This window comes from Hermetia illucens, chromosome 3 (genome assembly GCF_905115235.1).
Source record: "Hermetia illucens chromosome 3, iHerIll2.2.curated.20191125, whole genome shotgun sequence".
Taxonomy (NCBI): Eukaryota; Metazoa; Arthropoda; class Insecta; order Diptera; family Stratiomyidae; genus Hermetia; species Hermetia illucens.
This window is the reverse complement of record NC_051851.1, coordinates 172,805,791-172,832,936: the sequence shown is the minus strand read 5'-3', so window position 1 is coordinate 172,832,936 and position 27,146 is coordinate 172,805,791. Positions and strand designations below refer to the sequence as shown.

Here is a 27,146-nt window from a genome sequence, read left to right as displayed (position 1 = left end):
TTGACCATTTTGCGATCCCCAAAATGTGCCCCTTTCGTTAATTAAAGGAATTAAAGGAAGCAATATGTCACCATCCCTAATTTACGATGAACAATTTTAATACAGCTGAAAAATATGATCTTGTTCTGGATTGAAAAAGTCCTGAGTCCTCCATTCACTTGGTGATGGACTGGACCAATTGGAGAGATATCATCGCCTCCAATTTTTCGATCCGTAAACATCTTATTTTGTAAAAATCGTCCATTTCTTTTAAAAAAGCGGAAATATTAGGTCTTTTTTCGAAAAAAAAACGAATCGGAAGATGGTACTGTTTCTGATAAAAGTGCACGTGATATACAGACAGGTAGACAGACACCCAGGCCTGTGAAGAGCTGTCAAATCTCCGATCAGGCGCGACCCTAGGTAGCGGATAGGGGCATCCCTGTTGATGTGTAAAGATATGTTCATGATCTTTCTTCTGTGCCTGGACTAGTGTTTTCTCATCCCTAGTGGGTGAACCAAAATGGCTATGGAAACGACACCCAAAACATAAACCCACAATGGAAGACGAAAGAGGGAGTAAACTTACGGTGGAAGGGCTCAGAACACCAGTACCGGCGGCTTCTGGGAGTGAGCAAGAGAGCTCCTGCTCATCGATATCCCTCGACTGCAGTGGCTCGCTGCTGGACAACTTGGCCACCGTTGTATCTAATGCTACAAGTATTTTAAAATTGGAGAAAGAAGTTTTCAAGCCTAGTACCACCTTACCGAAAACACCAATAATAAGACCGAAGAAAGATGAACTGAAAGCAGGTCGCTGGACTAAAAAAGCGCCACCAATACCCACCGCATTTGTTTAAGAAGGGCGACAGGAAGAGAGACATCAGACCCAAGAAAGAACCCATTCAGGAGAACCTCGTCAACTCCGAGATCTTCGCCCACACCAAAGATCGTAAAAAAAAGAGTACAGGGAAGGTCAATACAAATCAAAGTTTAAGGAGCGTATAAAAGGAGCAAACCCGTCCAGGCTTATGGAGAACAAAACCCTGATCCGGAAGAATTACACTTCTCCCAGTTTTTGGCAAAATAGTTGAGTTTTCCGAGTTTATCAAGGGAGAGCACAACGTACACTAAAACATAAAAAATATTTTGTTGAGGATGCTGGAAGTGCTGAGTCCGCATCCACTTGGTGACGAACCGGACCACTTGGGAAGCAACTTACTTCCTCTTTTGTAGTCCACGGATTCCTCTTTTTTGGGTTAAATACTCAAGTTTTTAAAAAAGAAACGAAAAAGTTGACTGACGGTTTCGTCCAGGGCAGAGGCAATTCATCAGACGCCGTCAGTCAACTTTTTCGTTTCTTTTTGCAAACTTGGGTGTTTAACCCAAAAAAGAAGAGTCCGTGGACCACAAAAGAGGAAGTAAGTTGCTTCCCAAGTGGTCCGGTCCGTCACCAAGTGGTACTCCCAGCATCCTCATCAAAAAATTTACTTCGGTCTGGTTTAGATCTGGACTTATGACGGATTTCACTTGAATGTTATTCGTAGTCATTATGTGTTTGCGATTGTATTTAAATGGAGCGATTACCATCTGTCGTTACTTTCGGTCACGCTACTCCCATGGCAGAGGTGAGGCAGCGTCTAATGAGTTGCCTCTGCCCTGGACGAAACCGTCAGTCAACTTTTTCGTTTCTTTTCTATAAAAAAATATATTAAGGTCCATTAGAGTCCTTTATAATAGAGCGCAAGAGGAGGAAAGAAATTCCAAGGGAACACCGAATCCTGCTGTCCAAACAGTCTCACAGGTGACTAAAGTGGTACCTTACCATATTACCATCGAATTACGGCCGAATCAGAGATTACGAGAAAAGGAGGGGAACCCTCTAAGGAATCATCAATCTCCTAAGAGGAAAAAGTGCATACGGACAATTTTCCCCCCTTGCAGGGACATAGTGCGAACGTCGGCTCTTGTAGAGAAACTTAAGCTGAACATTGAAAGTTACCAACAAAAAAGCGATAAAAACCAAAGATGCGGATTCCCCAAGAGACCATTGCTATCTCCAGCAAGAGTAATCTGTCCTACGCGGAGATAGGAAATGTCAACAGAATACGACGAATCCAGAAAGGGCATTTTATGTTTGAGCTAAAAGGATGCAGCATGAGGAAAAATGACGGCTTTCGCACCCTAGTCAAACCCTCATTTGGGGAGACTGGCGCTTTTTATACCCAAAATCATGAGATCTTCATACAGTCCAAGGATCTCGATGAACTGACATCAAAGGGAGAAATCCGCATTGCTTTAAAGGAACAATTTAAGTTAGAGGAACTTGTGGAGTACTCTATTGTGAGTTTGAGTACGGCAGTACGAAAACGAAAAAGTTCGGATTGGATGCGTAGTCCCACTCTCAATAAAGAGGTGTTTTAAATGTGTTTGAACATTACGCGAAAGCATGCACCAGGGGCATTGATTGATCCCTTCGATGAAGGAGGTGTGGGGAGAAAGCCCATATTGCCATGAAGTTCAATAAGGACGCCAAACGCCTATGCTGTGAAGGAAAGGAGGGACGGGGGAGCTGATATATTGCTGCAAGTGGTACATGCCCGGAATTCAGAAAGGCGGAGTTTGTTCAATAACCATTGCAGGGTCGCTGTGGGTTTACTTGAGCAAACCACCTAAGAGTCCGGGATAGAAATTGTCATTATAAGTGAACCTTATAGAAACCGGCACGGTGACGTATGGGTCACAGATTTGCGTCTGCTTTGCACAGTCGCGTAGTATGCTCTTTTGTGTTAGCGAGGACTACTTTCACAGCCAATCCCCTTTGAACTATGGGTGAGCCACAGGGTAGAAAGTTTTCTTCTCTTTCTTTAGCCTTTGTCCCGTTCATAAATGGACCCGATTTGTCGTGATTGGTTGCTCATTTTACTTTATCAAAGGCCTGATCAGGATGTGGGCGCGAGGCCTTCCAATCACCACCCAGTGTAACAAGCCACCGTTGTTTCGGCCAGCATTTTGGTCGGTTACCATCGACTTTGATTTAAATCCTTCTTAGCGCGAATTACATGACCATACCATCGAAGAAGCCTCTCTCGCAATTTTTCTACGATCGGTGTAACCCCATATCGATTGCGGATATCCTCTTTTCGGATGTTATCAAAGCGTATTACGCCACTTGTCCAACGCAACATCTTCGTCTCCATTACCGCAAGAAGAGAACTATCATTCCCGAAACCGAGAAAGGTATCAGGCTCGCCTTGAAAAGCTTCCAACGAGCAAATCTCCACAGAGCAGTGGCTAGATTAACCTAATAAACCAGTCGCCTCTACAGAAAGGGCTTTACATTTGACACAATGCATCGCCAAAACATGTGATGCGTCCATGCCGTGGAGTTGCATATTCCGCAACTAATGGTGGAATAGTGAACCAGCCAGCCTCCGACCAGCCTGCCATTGAGCTAGTCTACAGGCTCAGAGGGTAGTAGGAAGGATCGAACAGAGGTAAAGAGAGCACGCTCATGAAGAAATCTCCAAAATCACAAGCTCGTCATCCAGCAGAGCAAGAGGGAATCTGCACGAAGGTGGAAGTAAACCCGTGGGATAGCGCCTATAGAATCATGGCGAGACAATTTAGAGACTGTCTATTTTCGCATAACACGTGCCCTACCTTCTTATTGAAAATCACCCAAGTCTGATTCCCCCAGCAAGAGAGGGACTTCGACCCTGAATGCAACGTTGATTCCGGCAGTCACCTGTTGGAGATCTTTGGTGCACCGTGAAATCCAGACCGGATATGTTTGTTGAGTTGTTCGAAGTTTGCATGACCAATTGGGATTTCCTACAGCATAGAAGCCGTCGAACTTGCGAAGGAAAAACGGAAGCGGTTCTCATCGCCAAGCGTCTTAAGAAAGGCGCTTGATGTCTTTTGGACATTAAAATTGGAAATCATATCGCTTCCAAGTCGGTCATCAAATATTTGAGAGTGATGATCGACGGAAAGCTCAGTTATAAGCAACACGTGCAGTAAGTTTGCGACAAAGCATCTACTTGCAGAAGTATGTGATATGACTTTGGCAAAGATGATGCCGAATATGGGAGGGCCACGCTATACTTCTATTTTGCTTATAGCGAGGGTGGTGACCTCCATCTTGCTTTATGCAACCTCAGTTTGTGAAATGGCATTGATGATTTCAGTTAACGCTAATAAATGGTCTAAAAGGCGCTCTGTCTTCAGGACTGTCTCAGGTGATGCAGTGTTCGTCCTCTCATAAATGATATCGAATGACACCTTGGTAAATGAGATGACGAACATATACAACGCGAAGCCAATCTCTCCTTTATTCTTAAGGGGACATCCTTAAATAGATGGGAACATCGTTGAAAATGCTCGGAAAACGGTGGGTGACTCACAAGCTCATTACTGCCATCAAGGAATGGTTGGAGAGACGGCACGGTGAGATCAATTATAACCTTACCCAGATTCGCACAGGGCATGGAGGATATCGCCAGTACCAGTACAGATTGAAAGTGAATACCTCATCCGATTGTCTAAACTGCGATGGAGTCCCAAAGGACCCAGAGCAGTGTTTCTCCCACTGTCCAAGATTTGTAGAAGAAAAAAAGAACCTAGAGGAGACTCTAGGAGAGATACCAGCAAATTTGGTGCGAAAAATGGGATGTAATCAACCCCATGATCGCATCTATTCAGAACCAAATGCGAAAGCCGGAGTAAAAGAGAGAAAAACGCGGTTAGGTACGCCGCGTAGAGAAGAAAGCAGGCGGACTCCGTTCAGTAATGTAATACCTTATGGTGGTTCCACGGACAGACAGACAGAGAAGCACACAGTGATCCAATTTTAAGAGGGTTTGGTTTTTAACAAAATCATATATCCTTAAGTATTCTGGTCCAACATCAAGAGGATACCACCTCAAAAACTCTGCCTCAAATCAAAACAAAAGTATCTGTTTTTTTTTGAGAGTTTAGGCATGAAGCAAACGATTTTCGTTCAATATAATTCTTACCCATGTCATGTTTGTAAAGGAATATAAGGGAGCAATGTGTGATAGACAATTTCGATCACGTGGTTTTAAGGATAGGAATGAAGCAGCATCAAAGTCCGTCATGCTATCAACATAGTATGCTGGTCCTAAGCCCAGGTAAAGGAGGAGGGTTTGAGGATACGTACTCTGTACTATCTTCAGTAAAATAAAAATAAAATGCTGAGATCAGGGAAAGAGATAAATAGAGTATAGTTGGAGTTATTCCACTATGCAAACTCCTACCTGATCTCTCTTGGTGACAAATCCCGCGACAGGCGGACCAAGAAAATGCATACAATGTCATTAGAAACGAGATGATCGAATTGAATCAGAAGCCTCGGAGAAATGTTAGGGCGTCCACCTTAGTCGACGCGGCAGGACGGGCTCCGGTCCTGTCGAGAAATGAGCAAGGGTTCTTGACGTATGGACGGTGTCAGGACATAAGCAAGTTAGTTCGAACAAATCAAACAAAACAAATACGTGTCTGCACGCTAAATGTTGGTACCCTAACTATCATAGAAAGACCGATGAACTCGTAAGAGCTCTTTAGAAAAGGCGCATTGATATCTGCGCTCTGCAAGAAACTCGATGTTCTGGCGCCTAAAACTGCGGCATTGAACGCGAATGCGGTAAAAATGGCTATAAACTTCTCTATTTTGGTAGCCCACACACTCAATATATTGTTGGCATTGCCATGTCCGAGGGTTTCCGTGATGCCATTAAAGAAGTCGAACGATCTGATGATCGGCTGATGAAGCTCACCATTATATCAGCTGATCGCACTATTCACTTCTTCACCGCATACGCACCACAGACAGATCGATCTGATGCCGAGAAAGATGCCTTCTGGCAGCTTCTCGATGAAAAGGCTTGTCACGTGCCTGCTGACGACTATATTATCATTGCCGGCGACTTAATGTTCATGTGGGTGAAAAGGCAGATGATGACAGGTGCCATGGGGGAAAGGGATTCGGAGCGCACAATGAGGCTGGCGAGCGTATAATCGATTTTACGGACATCCATGACCGTGTACTTATGAACACATGTTTCATCAAACGATTGTCTCATTTTCCAACATTTTATAGTAAAACCCAAATCGACTATATTCTCATAAGACGCCGACATTTTATCACTATCACTGATTGGAAAGCCGTTCCCTATGAGACCATCGCACCTCAACATCGGCCATTGATTGTCGTCCTGCGAATTAAGCCACCGCTGCGGCATCGCCCTCTTTATATTGCATTTCTGGATCTAGAGAAAGCGTTTGACCGTGTGCCACACGAACTGATTTGGTATGCTCTACGATAACACTTAGTATTAGAAGAGCTCGTGCGCTGGGTGCAATTGCTCTACCACGATCCGAAAAGTAAAGTTCGAAGTATGGCGGGGACACCCAACGTCCATATACACCCAACGTCCATATACACTGCTTTTTTCTAACATAGATGCTAGAAAAAAAGCAGTGTATATAGCAAAAATGAAGTAGCGTTCCACAACTGGTGTTTTTTGTGATTGACGCATCAACGAACATCTCAAATCTAAAATTTACCACAATGTCGCCGGTTCTGTCGCTCTCTATGGTTCTGAGTGTTGACTGACTATAAGAGACAATGAACGGTGTCTTGCAATAATGGAGACGACAATGTTGCGTTGGACGAGTGGCGTGACACGTTTTGATCACATCCGAAATGAGGATATCCGCGATCGGTATGGGTTTGTACCGATCTTGGAAAACTTGCGAGAGAGGCGTCTTCGATGGTATGGTCTCGCAATTTGCGCTAACGAGAACTCACTTGCCAAGATTGGTGTAAACATCAAAGTCGATGGTAAACCAAAAGGTAGACGGAAACAACGGTGATACGCTAGATGGGGACTTAAAAGCCTCGAGATTGCACCCAGATCAGGCATTTGATAGAGCCAAATGGCGAAACCGATCACGATGAGCCGACCCCGCTTGTGAACGGAACTAAGGCTGAAGAAGAAGAAGAAGATGAAGCAGCATCTAATGAATTGCATCTGCCCTGGACGAAATTGTATAATAGATATAGGTACTTACTTCCCTGAGAAAAATATCTCCGGGTAGTGGTGGAAAACAAAGTTGTAAAGAGACTTGACTTTTATCGGAAACTTCGCCTACAAGTTACCCCTTAGCTCCGCATACGCAACTCTGTACTTTACCCGATTATTTAACGGACGAAGCAATTCTGTTGGATATTTTCGACTCCATCGTTATAAAGTTTTATTAGTTTATAATTTGCAATCTATCTAATTTGATAAGAAGCATGAACAATTAGATGCTAATCCACCGATATACATCGTACTTTTTCCGCACAAGTTGCTGAAAACTAATCTTCTGCTGACAGCTGGAGATAAGGATGCAATAAGCGGGTAATTTCCGCGATCTACAGCCACCAGCTAATTATTACTACATCTGCTTTATCTCGTTCTTGTTTACATATTCTCCACAGTCAACATCTACTATTGTTAATATACTGATTTTATTTACGCGTTGAATCCATATTTTACTGATTTCGTAGAAAACCCTGTTACCATCTCTCGGGTCCAACTCGAATTTGATAGCGACAAATCAACCAGATACTATCAGTGCTAAGTGCTAGTAACAAATCGTCTATCGACGGAAGCGGTTCGGACTAAGACGTGTCTTTGGCTGGGATTACTATCAAAAACTGGATTGTAGTTGGACTAGTTTAGATTTAGTGATTTCTTGTTTTTAGATGATTCGATTATAAACAACGTTTAGTTTGAGGTGTTTGAATTTGGAGTTATATTTACGTATTCCCTCTTGTACCATGGCTTACTGAAGTTCGTGTGGAAAAAAACTGAGGAACTGTTATGAAATGCGGAAGTCAACAGCAAACTCCACTTACTTTGATCGGAATACGGAGAATCTTGGATACTATCATGGGGTCAAATATAACTCTTTACAAAGGCTCAATGGTGAGTACCAAAAAATGGGATACTTTCAAGAAATCAGCAATACTGGGAACCATTTTTTATTCTCGGAGAATGTTAGCCAATATTCTGAATTTGATCATGAGGTATTGAAGATATATAGATAGATATTGATCTTTTTGGCTAGAGAGTTTTTCTTTTGTCTTCAGTACAAGTTCTTGATTAATGTTTCTGAAAACACCAAATTAGACTTTTTAAGTCAAAGCAAACAACCATACCTACCCATTCTTGAATCCCCCTCTGAATAACGAGCATTCCATTCATCTTCATCAATGGCGTAGCAGGAAATCCAGACCTTGAGTCTCTGGATAGGTTGCTTCCAATCATTTCTGCCATCAGCGATTTTTTATCCTGGGTTTGCCCGTTGGTCGATTGTCTTAAGGTTTGCCCTTCATGGTTCAGTTAGGAATCCTACAGGCCTCCGTAATTTTAGAAGATGCTTCCCTAAATTTTAGAAGAATTGCTGCTGGTCAGCCTAATCGTGAAAAGGAGGAAACTGATTTTCTCCCTATCTGGAGTTATCTCGATAAGACGGATTAGTGACTAGGCAACTTTGCTCTATTGTGCTATTTTTTTGGTATAATTTTGATATACTTTTCACTCTGTGCCTGGGTTTTTTTCAAACGACCCTCGTGCTACTTGACCATCATATAAGTGATACAATCCATTGTTGTAAAGGATTTGACAGTCGATCCTTTGATTGATCGGTCTCAGTGTTCGTTTTTCAAATGTGTCTTTAGCTTAGTTCCGTCCCCACATACTCGAGGACGGCGATCAGACCCGAGTCTGCAAGGGACTCATCTGCCACGAAGCCTCACCGGAGGTTATCTGGTACCATGGGAACCGGGATGGCCCTCTGAGAGCATATGTTTCGGAAGGATGTGTTCTCGGCCCGGTTATTTGCGGTTAGCCCCCTAGTGGGAGTTTCATGGTGGTTGTGGTTATGCCTATATCGCGGGGAGAGCTCCTCGGAGCTCGAGCGTGGAGTTGGGCTTTACAACTCGGGTGCCGTACTCCTTAGTCGCGCCAGAGGTGTCAGATAGGCAGATAGGCCTCGCATCTACTGGTATGAATGCTGAGCCTGCACTCAGTATAAACAAGGACCGCTGTGCTTGCATGATGGGGCTCTGATTGTGGACCCAAAATCAATCCGTGTCCGAAGAGGACCGTGGGATTATGCCTTCACGGCAGGTACTCACGTTAAACCCCCAGGACTTTCATGTGCCTTTAGCTTTTTTAAATGCTCGGGACAAAGTCTATGTTTTACAGCTGTTATTTTGAGAACTGCCAGGGGCTGCGTTCATTTCTTTCCCTGTTTTGGGAGTACACCTAAACTCAGAAAACCTTCTTTGAACTATTGCACAGACTACGCTTTTAGGATAATTTTATCAGCATGAGGTACTAACTCAGTGGACTTAAAAGAGCATTCCATGATGTCAGTCGATGTTTTCCTGTATGCATACTCTAGGACTAGTTAAAAGCGGGCATTTTGGTGACTTTATCTTCTTTTTTAAGTCGAAAGATATCCGCAAGCTACCGGTCAGGTCATTTTCTGTTCTGCATTGAAGAAACTTATTATGGGTTTCCTGTTTACAACTTAGTGGGCATCCACACAGTTCTCTGAAGAGACTATGCTTGAATTTCATTAATATCACACTTAACGCTGTGCAAGTGATAAGCTCATAGCAGCGAGACAAACACAAGACGAACAGACAATCCATCATGACTGGGATTCGGACATAGAGCTACAAGATTAAAAGGCGGACGCTATATCCCCTCAACCATCGCGCGTGGTTTATGGCTATTTTTGTCATTAAAACGAGTTTATATGATTCTCAAGGCAAGGGCTATTTCAAAATTTTAATTTTGTTAACTAGAAACTGAGCCATCATGCTTGAAGGGTAAGATATAAGACAGTGGATAAGTTAATTGATTTTCTATAATCTTCCATCCCTTCTAATTACCAACGAATTTTCTTAGCTTTATCAGGGAACTTTTTATGTGCCACAAGTACTCGTTGAGTTACGTTTGCTTCCCTTCTTTCTTAATAATGCCACAAAATACTGGCTTTCCGGAAGTGTTGTCTCAAACATTATTGAAGTGAAAAATCCTTCGTCTGATTCTAAATGATTTTTTCAAAAGTAACGCACTTATTCCTCCTATTCTCTAGTATGATCGCTGCCAGGGAATATGGCAAATAAGAAAGCAATTCGTAATTTAATGTTTGTAAATATCATCATCAACGGCAAAACAACCGGTATCCGGTCTAGGCCTGCCTTAATAAGGAACTTCAGACTTAGTAAGGAAGCCCAGACCCCGGTTTTGCCCCGAGGTTCGCCAATTCGATATCTCTAAAAGCTGTCTGGCGAACTGACCTACGCCAACACTCCATCTCAGGCAGGGTTTCCCTTGTCTTCTTTAGGGATAGGGCAATCCTTATAGACTTTCCGGGCTGGATCATCCTCATTCATATGGAATACCCACATCCTGACGGTCATGGTATCGCTCATAGATTTCATCGTTATGTAGGCTAAGAAATCGTCCATCCTCATATAAGGAACCAAAAACTCTCTTGAACGCGACCAAGAGTTCCCAATTTTTTTGTTAAGAACCGAGGTCTCCGAGGAATACATGAGGACGGGCAGGATCACTGTTTTGTACAGTAAGAACTTTGATCCTATGGTGAAATATTTCGTTTTATGCAAGCTGAAATAGGCTCTATTGGCTGCCTAAAACTGTGCGCGGGTTTCATCGTCATAGCTATTAGCGGTTGTGATTTTCGACCCTAGATAGGAGAAATTATCAACGTTCTCCAAGTTGTCTCCTATCTTTATTCTTCTTGTTTGACCAGTGCAATTCGCTGTTGTTTGTTGTTTGTTGTTTGTTCTTTAGCGTTGACGTTGCCACCATCTACTTCGTCTTGTTTTCATTAATGTGCAGCCCGACATCTCGCGCCGCCTCCTCGATCTGGATGAAGGTAGACTGTACATCACGGGTTGTTCCTCCCATAATGTCAATATCGTCAAGAAGAGGTGGTGCCTCTTGCATTCACATCTGCATCACTTGTCTTAGACCGTTGTTGATGATGAATGGTCTCAAGCATGATCCTGCTGCTTTTATTTGGCCTCGCACATTGGTCAGGATCAGCCTAGTCAGTCTTATCAATTTCGCCGGGATGCCAGATTCTCTCTTGGCCGTGTACAGTTTTACCCATGCTGTCATAGGCGGCTCTAAATTCGATAAAAAAGTAGTACAACTGATGGCCATATTCCAACAGTTTTTCCATCGCTTGCCGCAGGGAGAAAATCTGATCTATTGCTGATTTGCCTGGAGTGAAGCCTCTTTGGTATGGGCCAATGATGTTCTGGGCGTATGTGGCTATTCGGCCTAGCAAGATAGCGGAGAATACTTATGGTTGTTAAGACGCCAACGTATCGCCTGAATACGGGTCTATCCTTACTTGACTGTTTAAATCTCCCAGTATGATTTTGATATCATACTTGGGACAGGCTTCGAAAGTCCCCTCAACTGCCGCGTAGAAGGTATCCTTCTGCGACTCTGTAGTCTCTACTGTAGGGGCATGGATGTTTATGGGGCTTATATCACAGACGCAGAGTGCATAGCTTTTCGCTTATATTTCCAAAGCCTATAACAGCAGGTTTCATTTTTGGCTGACTTGGTATACTGGATGGCCACTGTAATATATGGTGTAGTGATTCTTCTCCAGGAAACTGATCCCCGTCCAGCATATCTCTTGCAGCGCTGTGGCAACTGTTTTATATTGGGACAGGGGGACAGAGAATCGACGATCTGTACAAGTAGCGCACGTTTCATGAGAAAAAGCGCAAATCGTTACTCCGCTGTCGTTACTAAGTTCGTGGTTATAAAATCTATCCTGTCCGAGGCTCCGTCTGTGGGTTCGTAACATCGGTTTTTCGTGTAGGGTTGTCAGTCCTACCCAACCCCTAACTTGGAGGACCACGGTCACCACGTGGAGGTGGAGGTAGGGTTTGGTAGCAGAGTTGTTGGTTCAGCAGGCGTTTCCCAGGTTTTATATTCCATCGTGGGTGCCAATCCACGTTTTGCCCTGGGACCTATACTATCTTTTGACCACTAAGTCCTCTCAGTAATCTTAAGAGCGACGATCTGCTCTGGTTACTACTGCGACGTTACTGGACTGATTGCAGGTTCACTATTGATACCAGGATATAAAGCCTATCTAACACTTTTGCCATAATCAAAAGGTATGCCACCGTCACCAATAATTTGAGTCCATAGTAATGGAGTTTAGTATAGCCCACAATATATTCCTTAGGGCATTGCATTTAAAACTACTATTCTCAGTCCATGGTATGCATCTGATAACCTTCGGCGAGGTTTCGTGGCCAGATTCGGTTCAGATGAGTCCCTTCCAGACTCGGTTTTGATTCACTTCACCGAGAAGGTGAGAATAACAAAAATTAGCATTACATATATCTTTTGTGAAAGATTTCTGCTTTGATTGGTCTGCACAATGAAGGACGCCAAGATCCATATTAGGTTTTATTTCGGGTGCAGTCCTTAGTGTGTCCTATGCCATGTTGTTCCGTATAGGAGCGGAGAAAGGAGGTTTAAGTGTCTTGTCGGATATCCATGCAACTTTTTATTCTGACTTACAATACCATATTTTAGATACTTATATCTTAATTTGGTAGTAGAGCTGTTGGCGTTGGTTTAGCTGGCATTTCCCAAGTTTTATGCTCCATCCTGGGTACCAATCCACGTTTCGCCCTGGAACCTATACTACCCTTCGACCACCATTAACCATTGCCAACCACAATGGCAGAAATGTTCACTAGAACCTAGGTGCAGTTCTAACGAAGTACCCGGCCAAATGTGAATGTCAGCCTCTCGATTCGCGTGACCGGAGTTCGAATCCTGGCTTCGATCATGTTTGTTTGCGTTTGTCTTGTTATTGTAGACTTATTATTTCCAAAGCACTGATCCTGAATTTTCAGGAGGACAAAAATTAATTTTTGACTAACAATCAAACGTAATTTCAGTTTCAAAATTTATTGAATAATTAAAAAAAAAAAAATTATTTAAAAAGTAAAATACAACTTTTTCTTAGTAATTTACTTTAATCTAGCAAATGCAATGGGTCCAGCTGAGAGTTTATTTTGAAATTTGTTTCAAGCTTAATCGACCGTCTTAGGCCTGATTATATTACTTGATAGTAATAACCTTCATAATGTCTCATAAAAATTCAAATTTCTTGGACCCCAGATAATACCAGACACAGATGTAGCAATAACCGGAATATTGAATAGTTGAAAGCGACATGTTTTTGGCAGATGGAAATAAGAATTTTTGAAATAAACAGTCTTGAAGATAACACCAAAAACCTATGCGAATGCCTCGAATGGAGTCGTAAATAATGGAACCCACTCTTTTATTTGATACCGCTGTGATGATCATGACCGAACTATTCATTTGCTTTGGTTGCAATGAGTACTATCGGAAATTATAACACCTTTGGGGTTTCAATCATAATGGCCACTATTTGACGCTTCAATAGCTGATGCTTCATCGATCTGAGCCCATGTCTTTGCAGTTACCCAGTTTCGGTTTCCATGTTCCTTCTCGGTGACTTGAAACTAAGTCACCTTGAACATACTTCTTTTGCGTAAGAACAAGTTACCATCAGAACCCATCTTGGGTTAATTTTGAGTATAGACTTTGAACGATTCACCATTCAGACCGACACCTTTTAAGGTTTTGTGTAAAACAGCTATCAAATTAAAGGTCTCAGTTAGTATTTTCCAAACCTGGTCATAGTTTTGATATTTGTTTGAAAGGCAGGGAGTTCGGGGGGTCGGAAGTGATCATTTATTTAACAGGGCCATTCTCAAAAACTGCTGAACCGAAAATCTGAAAAAAATCAAGAGCCTGGCACTATATGGTGTAGGCTCTACTACAGAGCATAATCTTTTGTGGAAGTTTGGTGGAAATCGCACTATTACTAACATAGGTCAAAGTTGTCACTTGTTTGGAAATTCAAGATTTTGAATGTCAATATTACCCGAAAGTGAATATTTTCACATAATATATGCGTATATTATGTGTTACGTACTAATGAGACAAATTCACACACAAATGTCTTTATGAAAGAAACACACAAAACCTTTCATATCTGAAGCGTCCAGTCGGTTTCCCGACTTGTTCAATATTGCACGGTGGTGTTTGGATGTATAAAATTTAAATAAAATATATGTATGAGACCTGCAATAAGAGCTGATGAAGTTTCCTGAAAATGTATGTAGTGTACCTGTGTAGTCTTCTAGTATGACCAGGGCCTTAGAGGGAAATTCCGGGCCCAGGGTGAAAATTATGGGAAAAAACGACATTCGGTTGCACGAGTCTGGGGCGAAAATTAACCGAGCCCTTCATTATCCTTTTTTCTCGTTGCAATTTCTATTCCGGCCCTCCGGAAAAACAGCGGTCCCGGGAGCATCCCCCTTGCCACCCTTCTCTTGTCAAGCCTGTATATGACTACATCCAGGAGGCACAATTCCCGTGCCAACTACTAATCATACCATACATGTAGGCTATGCGCAGGATACATCTGACACCCCCCACCACAAACCACCATCCTACCATTGCCTCATGTTTTTCCTTCCTTGCCTGCCTTGATCTGGGCCGATCACTTCTGTGTATAATCTTTCTGGTTATGTCCAAACCTTTTATCTCCAATTCGAAGGTACTTTGTCCCAATTGGTCCGATCTGTGGATGCGGACTCAAAGCTCCCTCAATCTCTAAATAGAAAGAGCGGTTTAAGCGGTTCTCGCCTTAACTACGCCTGTAGAACGTGGAGACATCCACTTTCAATCGCACTACCCCAGGGCCGAGATGAAGCACCGTCTGATCCTCTGCCTTGAACGAAACAGTCAACCCCCTTTTTCAGTGTGGAGTTCAAGCATTTAATGCAAAAAGTCGATAATAATTTTCCCTTGATCATCCCATTCGTACGCAACCGGTAATCCATACGTATTTTGCATGCCATACTATGCATTTACTTGAATGTGAAATTAACATTTTATGCTCTGAGTAAGAGCATAGACGCAAAACAACTTTGACTACAATAACTTTGTTAATAATAGCAGAATTTCCACCAAAATTTCCAGTATCTCACTCTATATTAGGATATATATTACGACACGTTATGATTCCAGAATGAATTGGTCAATTTCCTAAAAAGAATAAATGATAATTTTATTTTTATCTTTATTTGAACAGATGTCCGTGTAGAGATTATTTTGATCCCTAGATATCATATAGGAGCGGCTTGACCGCCCATACTTAAATTTCGGGTTTCATAACTGCACTTTTGAATACTTTTGTGTCTTATATGGGTGTCATTCACCCCTTCATGGAGCACAACTGATCAACCACGTCTTCCCGCCATTATTCACGGTTCGCTTCATCTTCTTCCAGGACTTTGCACTCCTCCTCTATTATTCTGCGCCAAGTGCTCCTTGAGCGACCCATTCGTCGGTCATCATGGGGTTTGTCTTCACGGCGTAGCCAACGATGAAATGGTCCCCCCTCCTTAATGTTTGGCCTGTCCTTTGCCACTTCAGTCTTCTAATCAACTCGTCCGCAGGGAACTGGTTTGCGCCGAAGAAGTTCATTTTTCGAATGACAGTGGTATTCACGTTTCATGTGCTATTTCCATATAGCAACACAGAAAGAACATTAGCAAAGAACAGTCTCGACTTGATTTTGCAGTTGTATTACCAAATTTTTTGGAGTCAAGTTAATGCAGTAACACAAATGAGTAACTTAAAGTTTGATGCCACAGTCGACAGAAACGACGCTTTCTAGATATACAAATTGATCGACGCCTTCTGATGCTCTGCTCTTTCATGCAGATAGGAAGAGCGGAATGACCCATTAAACAGAAAACCTACATTTATCTGTCTTGCATCTCTTTCCGAATCCAGAGCCATTTTACCAAGCAAGCAGATGTCATCAGCATAGTCGAGGTGTTTGAGAAAAGTGTAATGGTCCATTGAACTCCCCCATATTCTCCGGAGAAGGTTACATGGAAAACGTCATCGGTAAAAAGAAGAAATATAGTGATATTGGTGACAGGATGCAACCCTGGTGAGTTCCGCTTTGGAGGTCAAGTTCCTTTGGGATTTTATCTCGATGCACCACATGACATTTTGCGTCATCACATCTCACTTTGATAATAGCTATTAGTTTCTCCGGAATGCTCTCTTTAAAATGATCCACAGGATGTTAATGTGGTCAATGCAAGAGGATTGAGAGTGGAAATTAGCCTGACCTCTGTCGATCAAGCTTTCGAGATGTTCATTGGTGCGTTCCAAGATTATTTTAAATATTATCTTTGCGACGACAGGGAGCACGCAAATGCAATCATCCTCTTCTTTCGCCCTCTGGAAAAGGTCTCTGATTTCATTCCTTTGCCACAGTGCACACTATGTTGAATTTCCTGGGATTTACCACGTTATCGACACTCACGCACACTACGCCATCAGTCGCAACGATCAGTAGAGCCTTGAATTCCTTCCGTTCATCTATCCGCTTCCATGACTCCGCAGTCAACCAGATCTTGTGACGGTCCTTCGGGACGTGGACCACGACCAACGTACTGCATGAGAAAAAAGGATTTTGGCGACAGCTCTATTGTTATGATAAGAGTTCAGCGTTGCATCACCTTGGCACCAACATGGTCACCAAAGCTGTCAATCAACCAAACTCCCCTAACAGATTCGCCAGTCGTGAACGCCGACTGCGCGAGATAATATATGGAGGCGGACGGCACGTGCTGGAGTTAACCCGAATGCTAGCAGTTCGGCGAGATGTGGGCCGGGGTGCTTGGTTCTCACATATTATCCTCTATTAGGACATAGAAATCTTATCACGTGCCTTGACTCAGGAGTCAACAAAACTAACCCCACCCGAGGTAAATTACTCTCGAGACGTAAAGTCTCGAAGGGGAGTTTCCCAAAGGAGCTGAAATGCCAAACGGCCTAATAAAAGAGGGGACTAAATTACAAAAACAAACTAAATTAAACAACAAAAAACGCTGGATGGACGGGGAAGGATTAGCTCTGAGCGGATTCTGGCATCTACGCGACGACTGGCCCCTGTCTTCCTCCGACGGGTGAAGTGAGTCAAACGCGAATGACAAAAGGCGGTTCGTCCGAAATAGGCATTTCCACAACAGTCACGATCAGGAGATCATAATTAACTGACTGTTAACTTGCGGCAGACTTTACTTAGTGACGCGCGCCAAAACTATCATACCATCTGATGTCTCCCATGTCGAACAATTCATTCCCTTCGACCTGCCGACATTTTAGGTTATGTTTATGCAAGAATAGCCGCAGCGGCAAATAAGTGGATGCTCGACACTTGACCCCTTAGAAGTATTTCGCAAACTCATACGTTATGAAATGCGACCCGAATTATTCAAAGGAAATTCACATCCACGCTAATTGAACAAACGCAATGCTCCGACGCCACACACAATCCCGCACGCCGATTGCATATATCTTTCGATCGTACCTTCCACACCGGTTCTTACGATCGTTGCATCGCCCCAAAGTTGCTTACTTATGACGACAGAATTTCGAGCGTGGTACGTGATTTTTTAGAGGCTTTTTTGGGACGATTGCTTATCAATTCTTCTGGCCAGTCTGCTTAGTTGTTGATAGTATTTTCTGTTCAGTTCGCTGAGCCACATTCTTAAACGATTTGGCCCTGGTAGTCAAATAAAAAAAGAACAAACCCAGCAACGAAATTAAGATTCGGATCGCGACCTCGTTCTTACAAAACAAGTCAGCACACTGTCCACGACCATCGTTCTGTCCCTTCTCCTTTTCCTCCCATAACCCAATTCCCCAGACATGTAGCGCGGCAATGCAGAGCAGGGCAGCCACAGCAATAAATTTCCCTCCCGTGGGCGAAGCATGAAAATTCAAATTTGAAATTTCAAATTGGAATATTCAAACCTCGAAAGCGACCAGAAAAATTATATCGACATAACACTATGCTCATCAATATTCGCATGTGGATTATTCAGATACCCTGCGTCCTATTGTCCTGTCGAGCCACAACTGGATCATATAAGCTGGTCGATTTTGAACCCTGCGAGAAATGGCGGAAGGCAAGCGAACATAAGATGACAATCCCTTTGGAGGTCTATGTCATCCAGAAGACAGCTCAACCCAACTGACTTTATGGCAAGTTCTGTGCTCAAACAATGTATCATCAATGACGATGCGGTTGAAGCTACAGAAATCCACAAACCTCCCACCATTATCGTTACGGTCACCATGAACGTATTTCGCAAGGTGTTGTCCAAGCGAGGTGTTATCAGAACCCACTTTGGGATTCAGATCACTCATCACGATCACAACGTCACCCTTAGGAAGCCAGTCTCTGTTGATGCCTAGCCCTGTACAATTATGAGACTCCTGAACTTGGACCGGAATCTTGCAGTTAAGCTCCTGTCAGGAACTGGCTCCCAGATCAAGAAAGCTGTCAGTACCTATACGAGACCGAATTCCGGATGCCACAAGAGGAAGAGGAGTACTCTCCAGAGTCCCACCATCTTCCATTGTCTAGGCCCATAGAAAGAGGCAACCGCTGACGCTGTGTGGTTGCTGTGAGGGGACTAAATTACAAAAACAAACTAAATTAAACAACAAAAAACGCTGGATGGACGGGGAAGGATTAGCTCTGAGCGGATTCTGGCATCTACGCGACGACTGGCCCCTGTCTTCCTCCGACGGGTGAAGTGAGTCAAACGCGAATGACAAAAGGCGGTTCGTCCGAAATAGGCATTTCCACAACAGTCACGATCAGGAGATCATAATTAACTGACTGTTAACTTGCGGCAGACTTTACTTAGTGACGCGCGCCAAAACTATCATACCATCTGATGTCTCCCATGTCGAACAATTCATTCCCTTCGACCTGCCGACATTTTAGGTTATGTTTATGCAAGAATAGCCGCAGCGGCAAATAAGTGGATGCTCGACACTTGACCCCTTAGAAGTATTTCGCAAACTCATACGTTATGAAATGCGACCCGAATTATTCAAAGGAAATTCACATCCACGCTAATTGAACAAACGCAATGCTCCGACGCCACACACAATCCCGCACGCCGATTGCATATATCTTTCGATCGTACCTTCCACACCGGTTCTTACGATCGTTGCATCGCCCCAAAGTTGCTTACTTATGACGACAGAATTTCGAGCGTGGTACGTGATTTTTTAGAGGCTTTTTTGGGACGATTGCTTATCAATTCTTCTGGCCAGTCTGCTTAGTTGTTGATAGTATTTTCTGTTCAGTTCGCTGAGCCACATTCTTAAACGATTTGGCCCTGGTAGTCAAATAAAAAAAGAACAAACCCAGCAACGAAATTAAGATTCGGATCGCGACCTCGTTCTTACAAAACAAGTCAGCACACTGTCCACGACCATCGTTCTGTCCCTTCTCCTTTTCCTCCCATAACCCAATTCCCCAGACATGTAGCGCGGCAATGCAGAGCAGGGCAGCCACAGCAATAAATTTCCCTCCCGTGGGCGAAGCATGAAAATTCAAATTTGAAATTTCAAATTGGAATATTCAAACCTCGAAAGCGACCAGAAAAATTATATCGACATAACACTATGCTCATCAATATTCGCATGTGGATTATTCAGATACCCTGCGTCCTATTGTCCTGTCGAGCCACAACTGGATCATATAAGCTGGTCGATTTTGAACCCTGCGAGAAATGGCGGAAGGCAAGCGAACATAAGATGACAATCCCTTTGGAGGTCTATGTCATCCAGAAGACAGCTCAACCCAACTGACTTTATGGCAAGTTCTGTGCTCAAACAATGTATCATCAATGACGATGCGGTTGAAGCTACAGAAATCCACAAACCTCCCACCATTATCGTTACGGTCACCATGAACGTATTTCGCAAGGTGTTGTCCAAGCGAGGTGTTATCAGAACCCACTTTGGGATTCAGATCACTCATCACGATCACAACGTCACCCTTAGGAAGCCAGTCTCTGTTGATGCCTAGCCCTGTACAATTATGAGACTCCTGAACTTGGACCGGAATCTTGCAGTTAAGCTCCTGTCAGGAACTGGCTCCCAGATCAAGAAAGCTGTCAGTACCTATACGAGACCGAATTCCGGATGCCACAAGAGGAAGAGGAGTACTCTCCAGAGTCCCACCATCTTCCATTGTCTAGGCCCATAGAAAGAGGCAACCGCTGACGCTGTGTGGTTGCTCCAAGTGGGTAGCAATTCCCTTTATTATAAAAAACTCATAAATTACATTTTCTAAAGTCTATTCTCAGTTGTTGTTCTCAGTTTAGTTTTAAAAATAAAAATCCGCAAAAAAAATCTATGTCTCGCCATACCACGCCCCTTGACAAATTTATTTTCAAACTCAATTGTTACAATTAATCTATGATTAGAACAAAAAGTATTAATGAACACAAAAGTAGCATTTGACAACGAATATTAGTAGAGAAATGTTTACTAAACAAAAAATCCGCCATTACGATAAGATAATCCCCAGAAGAAAAATTATTATCACCATAAGCACCAGTGATCAATGGTTGAGGAAATACTTTTGAACTCGCCATCTTGAAACACGAGATATACCCGTGCGACCGGTTTTGGACTTGATAATAATTTCAAGTTTTAGAATCAATAAATTGATTAGAAATTATCAATAAAGGAGATTTTAAATTCAACTTTTATCAGTTTACTTTTCAATAAATACAATAATGCCACAAGAAAATAACGAAATTTGATGGAATGATAGAAAGAAAGTATGAATCATCATATGTGACTTGACCAAGATTATAACAAATGAATCTTGCCATTTTTCCGACCCGAGTATCGTGGAAATTTTCAATTTTCCTCGATTTCAGCCATGGCCATTTTCCTCGATTTCAACCATGGCCACCAGTGGCCGATTTTCTCCAATATCTCGGGTTCCCGATGTCATATCGGGGAAATTCTTGGATTTCCTGAATCTGGGGCGCCTCCCCTTTCGAAAGAGGTATCTTGCATTTTTGGCCATTTTTCCGACCCGGAATCGTGGAAATTGTCAATTTTCGTCGATTTCGGCCAGGCCTTCCAAGGAGCCGATTTTCTCCAATTTCTCGCGTTCCAGATGTCGTAGGAAATTCCTGGATTTCCTGAATCTGGGGCGTCTCCCCGTTCGAAAGAGGTATCTTGCGTAGGAATCTGACGATCTTACATTTTTGGCCATTTTTCCGACCCGAGGATCGTGGAAATTTTCAATTTTCCTCGATTTCGGCCAGGTCCTCCAGCGTCCGATTTTCTCCAATATCTCGCGTTCCAGATGTCATAGCGTGGAAATTCTTGGATTTCCTGAATCGAAAAACATAAAGATTGGTCAAATCAACCTGCAGCATGCCAAAGCTCCCTCCTACCTGTTGGCAGCGAGAATGACAAAGTTACAGGATTTCCCCTATATCTTTCTGGTGCAAGAACCGTGGGTTCGATTTAACAGAATCTGTGGCATTGGTCAGTAAAGGAGGCTAGGATCTTCTACGACGAAACATCCATAAGACCGAGAGCTTGCGTCCTGATGTCAAGACGGTTAGAGGTAACTATGCTGAGATAATATTGTTCCCAGGACTTAGCTACGGTCATCATACAATACCAGATAAATGGCGAGAGAGAGTTGCCTCCGCTTATTTACCCTATGATTCTTTGTATCCTCCACCGACGCAAAAACTTAGGGATCTGGTGGCGTATGCAGAATCAAGTGGTCTCGAACTCTTAATAGGTTGCGATGCGAATGCTCAACATATTTGTTGGGGCAGTAGCAAATGCAATCCAAGAGGAGAGAAGCTATTTGATTTCATCACTTCAGCTGGTCTTATGACTGCAAACGTATGGTGCGCCCCTACGTTCGTGGGACCGAGAAGAAGCGAAGTAATTGACCTAACAATCTGTACCCCAAAATTGTTAGAGTTGATTACAGACTGGCGAGTGCTAGACGAGGTCTCACTGTCAGATCACCGATATCTAGAATTCAGTCTGACTATTGCGGGCAAACAGTCTGCAGTACAAAGACGGAACCCTAGGAAAACGGATTGGGCAAAGTTCAATGAACTTCTTGGCAATAAAGTACAGTTCCCTAGGCGACTAAGGACTCCTTTGGTGCTGGAAGATGAATTGAAAACTCTGAACGGCACACTTTTAGAGTGCTATGAAGAGGCTTGTCCTATTTCCCGAGGCCAAAGCGGTAAAACGGTTCCTTGGTGGAACCGAGGACTGCAAAAACTCAGGAAATCAACTAGGCGACTTCTAAATCGTGCTTGCAAAAATAACAAGAACGAAGACTGGTTAAATTTCAGGAACTCACAACGTGAATATAAGAGGCTCGTGAGGTGCTCGAAACGAAACTCCTTTAGAGCGTACTGTGAGGAACTGGAAGGCGAAAGGGAGACTTCAAGGCTGTGCAGAGTCCTCAAAAAGGATGAGTCGGCCAAATTGGATTCTCTTAGAAAACCCGACGGTAATTTCACGAGCTCCAGACTGGACTCAGTACAGACTCTCCTGGAAGTACACCACCCGGGAGAACGGGTGAGAGAAGTGGTAGGGGGAGAGTTGACGGTTCTTGCAACCCCTTCAACACGCAAGCGTTGCAAGGGGAACTGGAACACTGCGAAAGCGGTTGTCACCCATGAAAAGGTGAAAGATGCCATACTGTCCTTTGAACATTTCAAAGCACCTGGCATGGATGGTATCTATCCGGCAATGCTAAAGGAGGGTATGGAGCATTTAGAGCGACCTCTAAGAAATATTTTTCGAGGATGTCTTGCTCTGGGCTACGTGCCTTCTTCTTGGCAACAGGTTAAGGTAGTTTTCATACCGAAACCTGGGAAAGATGACTATTCTAATCCAAAGAACTTCAGACAAATCAGCTTGACTTCATTCTTGCTGAAAGGTTTGGAGAGACTGGTGGAGCGTCACATTCGTGGAAACGCACTTAGGTCACACCCACTTAGTGAAAACCAACATGCTTACCAACGTGGAAAGTCCTGTGAGTCTGCTCTTCATTGTTTGGTCACAAAGATAGAGGATGCAACTTTGAATGGTGAGTACGCGATGGGGGTGTTCGTGGACATTGAAGAGCCTTTGACTGTGCGCCTTTTCAAAAACTTTTTGATGCCGCCAGAGCGCATGGTGTTGATGATGCTTTAATTAAGTGGATCCATGCTATGCTAACGCAAAGATTGTTGTGCGCTGAGGTAGGGGTCGATCGCTACCTGACTACGGAAGCAAAGAAGGGCTGCTCCCAAGGAGGTGTGCTTTCGCCGCTTCTGTGGAGTATGCTGATCGACTCACTGCTATGCGAACTGCAAAATTTGCCAATACACGCTCAAGCTTATGCTGATGACGTGGCTGTAGTCGCTGTTGATCGGGATCTTGGAACGGTGTGTAGGAATATACAGCGTGCCGTTGATTTGATAGACAGCTGGTGCCTTAGACATGGTTTGTCAGTTAATCCAAATAAAACCACAATGGTTTTATTCACAAAAAGGAGAAAACTGGATGGACTTTGTCTCCCTGAGATGAGGGGTACTACCCTTCAACTCTCCGAAGAAGTGAAATATCTGGGGGTCACTCTAGATAAAAAACTTCTTTGGAACAAACATGTAGAGGTAAAGATGAAATGAGCTCTCACAGCTTATGGGCTGTGCAGATGGACCTTTGCCTCGACATGGGGACTCAGGCCTCAAGTGGTAATGTGGATATACGTTGCCATCATTAGGCCGATGTTCGTATATGCATCCGTAGTGTGGTGGGTTAAGGTGAAATAAAATGGTTTTCACCGTAAACTAGCCGCACTGCAAAGAACTGTTTGTCTGGGTATCACTGGTGCCATGAGCACGACATCCGGCGCAGCTCTGAATGCACTACTCAATTTGCAGCCACTGGATATATTTATTCAAAGCATTGCAATGAGAGCAGCTCATAGGCTAATTCGATTAGATCTATGGGAAAACAACGGATGTGGGGGGCACAGAGCATTGGAATGCCTTCCGATTCTCGTGTCCCCATACATCTGTTTGGTAGAAGATATGTAGTTACCCTGAAGCGTAGAGAGGACTGGGAAGACCCAGAGGAATGCGTGGCGGGATATACGGAAGTCTTCTACACCGATGGCTCAAAAGCAGAAGAGGGTTTTGGAGCCGGAGTCTACCTCTCGAATAAAAACGAGAAGTGGGCTTTTCCTTTGGGACAATATGCAACGGTTTTTCAAGCCGAAGTTTATGCAATCCTAAGGGTGGCAAACTGGGTGATTGACGAGCGGTTGAAGGGCAGGCGCATCGCAATCTGCAGTGACAGTCAAGCTGCACTGAGGGCATTGAGCAGTCCTTTGATCACCTCGAAAATCGTTCAGGAATGCAGAAACCGTGTGAACTCTATATCTAGATTCAATACGGTGGAACTACTCTGGGTACCTGGTCACTGTGGCATAGAGGGAAATGAAATCTCGGACGCTTTAGCGAAAGAGGGGTCAATCTTCCCTATGCCGGGACCGGAGCCAGCAATTGGGGTATCAGTAGCATTGGCTATATCTGTTTCCAAAAAATGGGAACAAGTTTCCCATAATGACAGGTAGCTGAGCCTAAATGCTACTCGACACAGCAAACTTTTCCTGTCAGAAGTGAACATGCGTACCACAAATTTTATCCTGTTGAAAAGCAGGAGGACTTGCAGGAGTATTGTAGGTATTCTGACGGGCCATAATTCACTAACTGGACATATGTTCAAAATAGGAATTATTGAAAATGATACGTGTCCCTCCTGTAATGAGGAAGCGGAATCCACGGAGGATTTCCTATGTGAATGCCTCGCCTATGAACGCATCAGGCATTAGATCTTTGGTGCTGATGTTGTCCAATTGCGACGGGTAGCATCACATCCACTAACGGAAATCCTGCGGTACGTTAACGAATCCGGAATATTCCGTTAGAAGGGGGTGGCGAGTACAATGGGCCAACACGGCCTGAGTGCTCAGAAGCTGTAGCTTCTCCCCCACCATACACAAACACACACACACACTCCTGAATGTGGGGCGCCTCCCCGTTCGAAAGAGGTATTTTGCGTAGGAATCCGACGGTTTTGCATTTTGGTCATTTTTCCGACCCGGGTATCGTGGAAATTTTCAATTTTCCTCGATTTCGGCCAGGCCTTCCAAGGGGTCGATTTTCTCCAATATCTCGGGTACCAGATGTCCTAACGTGGAAATTCTTGGATTTACTGAATCTAGGGTGCCTCCCTGTTCGAAAGAGGTATCTTACCTAGGAATCCGACGATTTTGCATTTTTGGCCATTTTTCCGACCTGGGTATCATGGAAATTTTCAATTTTCCTCGATTTCGGCCAGGTCCTCCAGCGGCCGACTTTCTCCAGTATCTCGCGTTCCAGATATTGTAGCGTGGAAATTCTCGGATTTGCTGAATCTTGGGCGCCTCCCCGTTCGAAAGAGGTATTTTGCGTAGGAATCCGACGATTTTGCATTTTGGTCATTTTTCCGACCGGGTATCGTGGAAATTTTAACTTTTCCTCGATTTCTGCCACACCTTCCCACGACCGAATTTCTGCAATATCTCGGGTTCCAGATGTCGTAGCGTGGGAATTCTTGGATTTCCTGAATCTGGGGCGCCTCCCCGTTCGAAAGAGGTATCTTGCGTAGGAATCCGACGATTTTGCATTTTTAGCCATTTTTCCGACCCGGGTATCGTGGAAATTTTCAATTTTCCTCAATTTCTGCCAGGCCTTCCCGCGACCGAATTTCTCCAATATCTCGCGTTCCAGATGTCATAGCGTGGAAATTCTTGGATTTCCTGAATCTGGGGCGCCTCCCCATTCGAAACAGGTATCTTGCGTAGGAATCCGAAGATTTTGCATTTTTGGCCATTTTTCCGACCCGGGTATCGTGGAAATTTTCAATTTTTTTATTGGATTTACTGTTATGCAGAGAAAATGACGTTTTGCGAAATTTAGTTTTCTTTCTTCTTTGCTAATTCCAACTGAAAAGTGTTCATGGGACAGGAGGGACCCTTAAGTATGACAGTAGGAGTTTCTTCAATTTCTGGAAGTATTTCATGATCCAAGATCATTCTTCGTCATAGCCTCAATCACCCTCATGATGAGTGAGATTGTGCAATATATCATAATTGAATTGTTCACGAATTATGACGTTGGAGTGATTGAAATTCAGAAAAGATTGAGCGCACAGATTCATGGGCACAAAAGCTAATACACAGTGCTCGGTAAAGGGTTGTTATAAAGTCGAACACTTGAGTCACTCAATCACTCAAGACAGTAGCGCTTCAAGAACCCTTTAAGAAATATTCAATCTGTTCAGGACCTCAGTGGTAGTGTGTGTGGTAGTTGTTTCGTGGTTCCTTAAATCAGGGAGGTTAGTATTGGAAATATACATCGAATTATTCCAAACCTTCAGTCCGAAAAGTGTCAGCACGAAGGATTTCGCATCTGCTCAGAAAAGACTAGAAGGATGCTCCGTTGAAATTTCCAAAATATTTCTCACTAGATAGATAGATCGTGGGGATTCCCCTTTTTATGTGATTAGTGGTGTGTGGTAAAACTCAAGTCTACTTTAAATTCTCAAGATAAAAATCGCAGAAAGGACTATCAAAATTCAAAATTCGTTTATCAACCAAGAAATGGTACCATCCGTTTTCTGGGATTCTAAAGGAAATTTATTAGTTGATTTTTTTCATGGTCCTTTTTGGTTTTTTTGGTCGGGTTCAAGTTTGGCATTAAAAAAAAGCAAGTTGGATGTGAAAATGTTAAGCAAGAAGGATCTTCATCATCAACGCCGCAACCGGTATCCGGTCTATGTTTGCCTTAATAAGGAACTCCAGACATCCCGATTTTGCGCCGGGGTCCACCAATTCGATATCCCTAAAAGCTGTCTATCGTCCTAACCTACGCCATCACTCCATCTTAAACAGGGTCTGCCTCGTCTTCTTTTTCTACCATAGATATTGCCCTTATAAACTTTCCGGGTGGGATCATCCTCATCCATACGGATTAAGTGACCCGCCCG

At 43.4% G+C, this 27,146-nt stretch overlaps 1 protein-coding gene across 1 annotated transcript in view; it reads left to right on the top strand.

Annotated features, from left to right (window-relative positions):
* The first annotated feature begins 7,621 nt into the window (after positions 1–7,621).
* The window catches only part of LOC119651080, a 42,832-nt gene continuing 23,307 nt past the window's right edge, over positions 7,622–27,146 (top strand). The window contains exon 1 of the mRNA XM_038054420.1: positions 7,622–7,976. Coding sequence (XP_037910348.1) covers positions 7,877–7,976 — 100 coding nt within the window. The 5' untranslated portion in view covers positions 7,622–7,876. The remainder of the gene's footprint in view (positions 7,977–27,146) is intronic.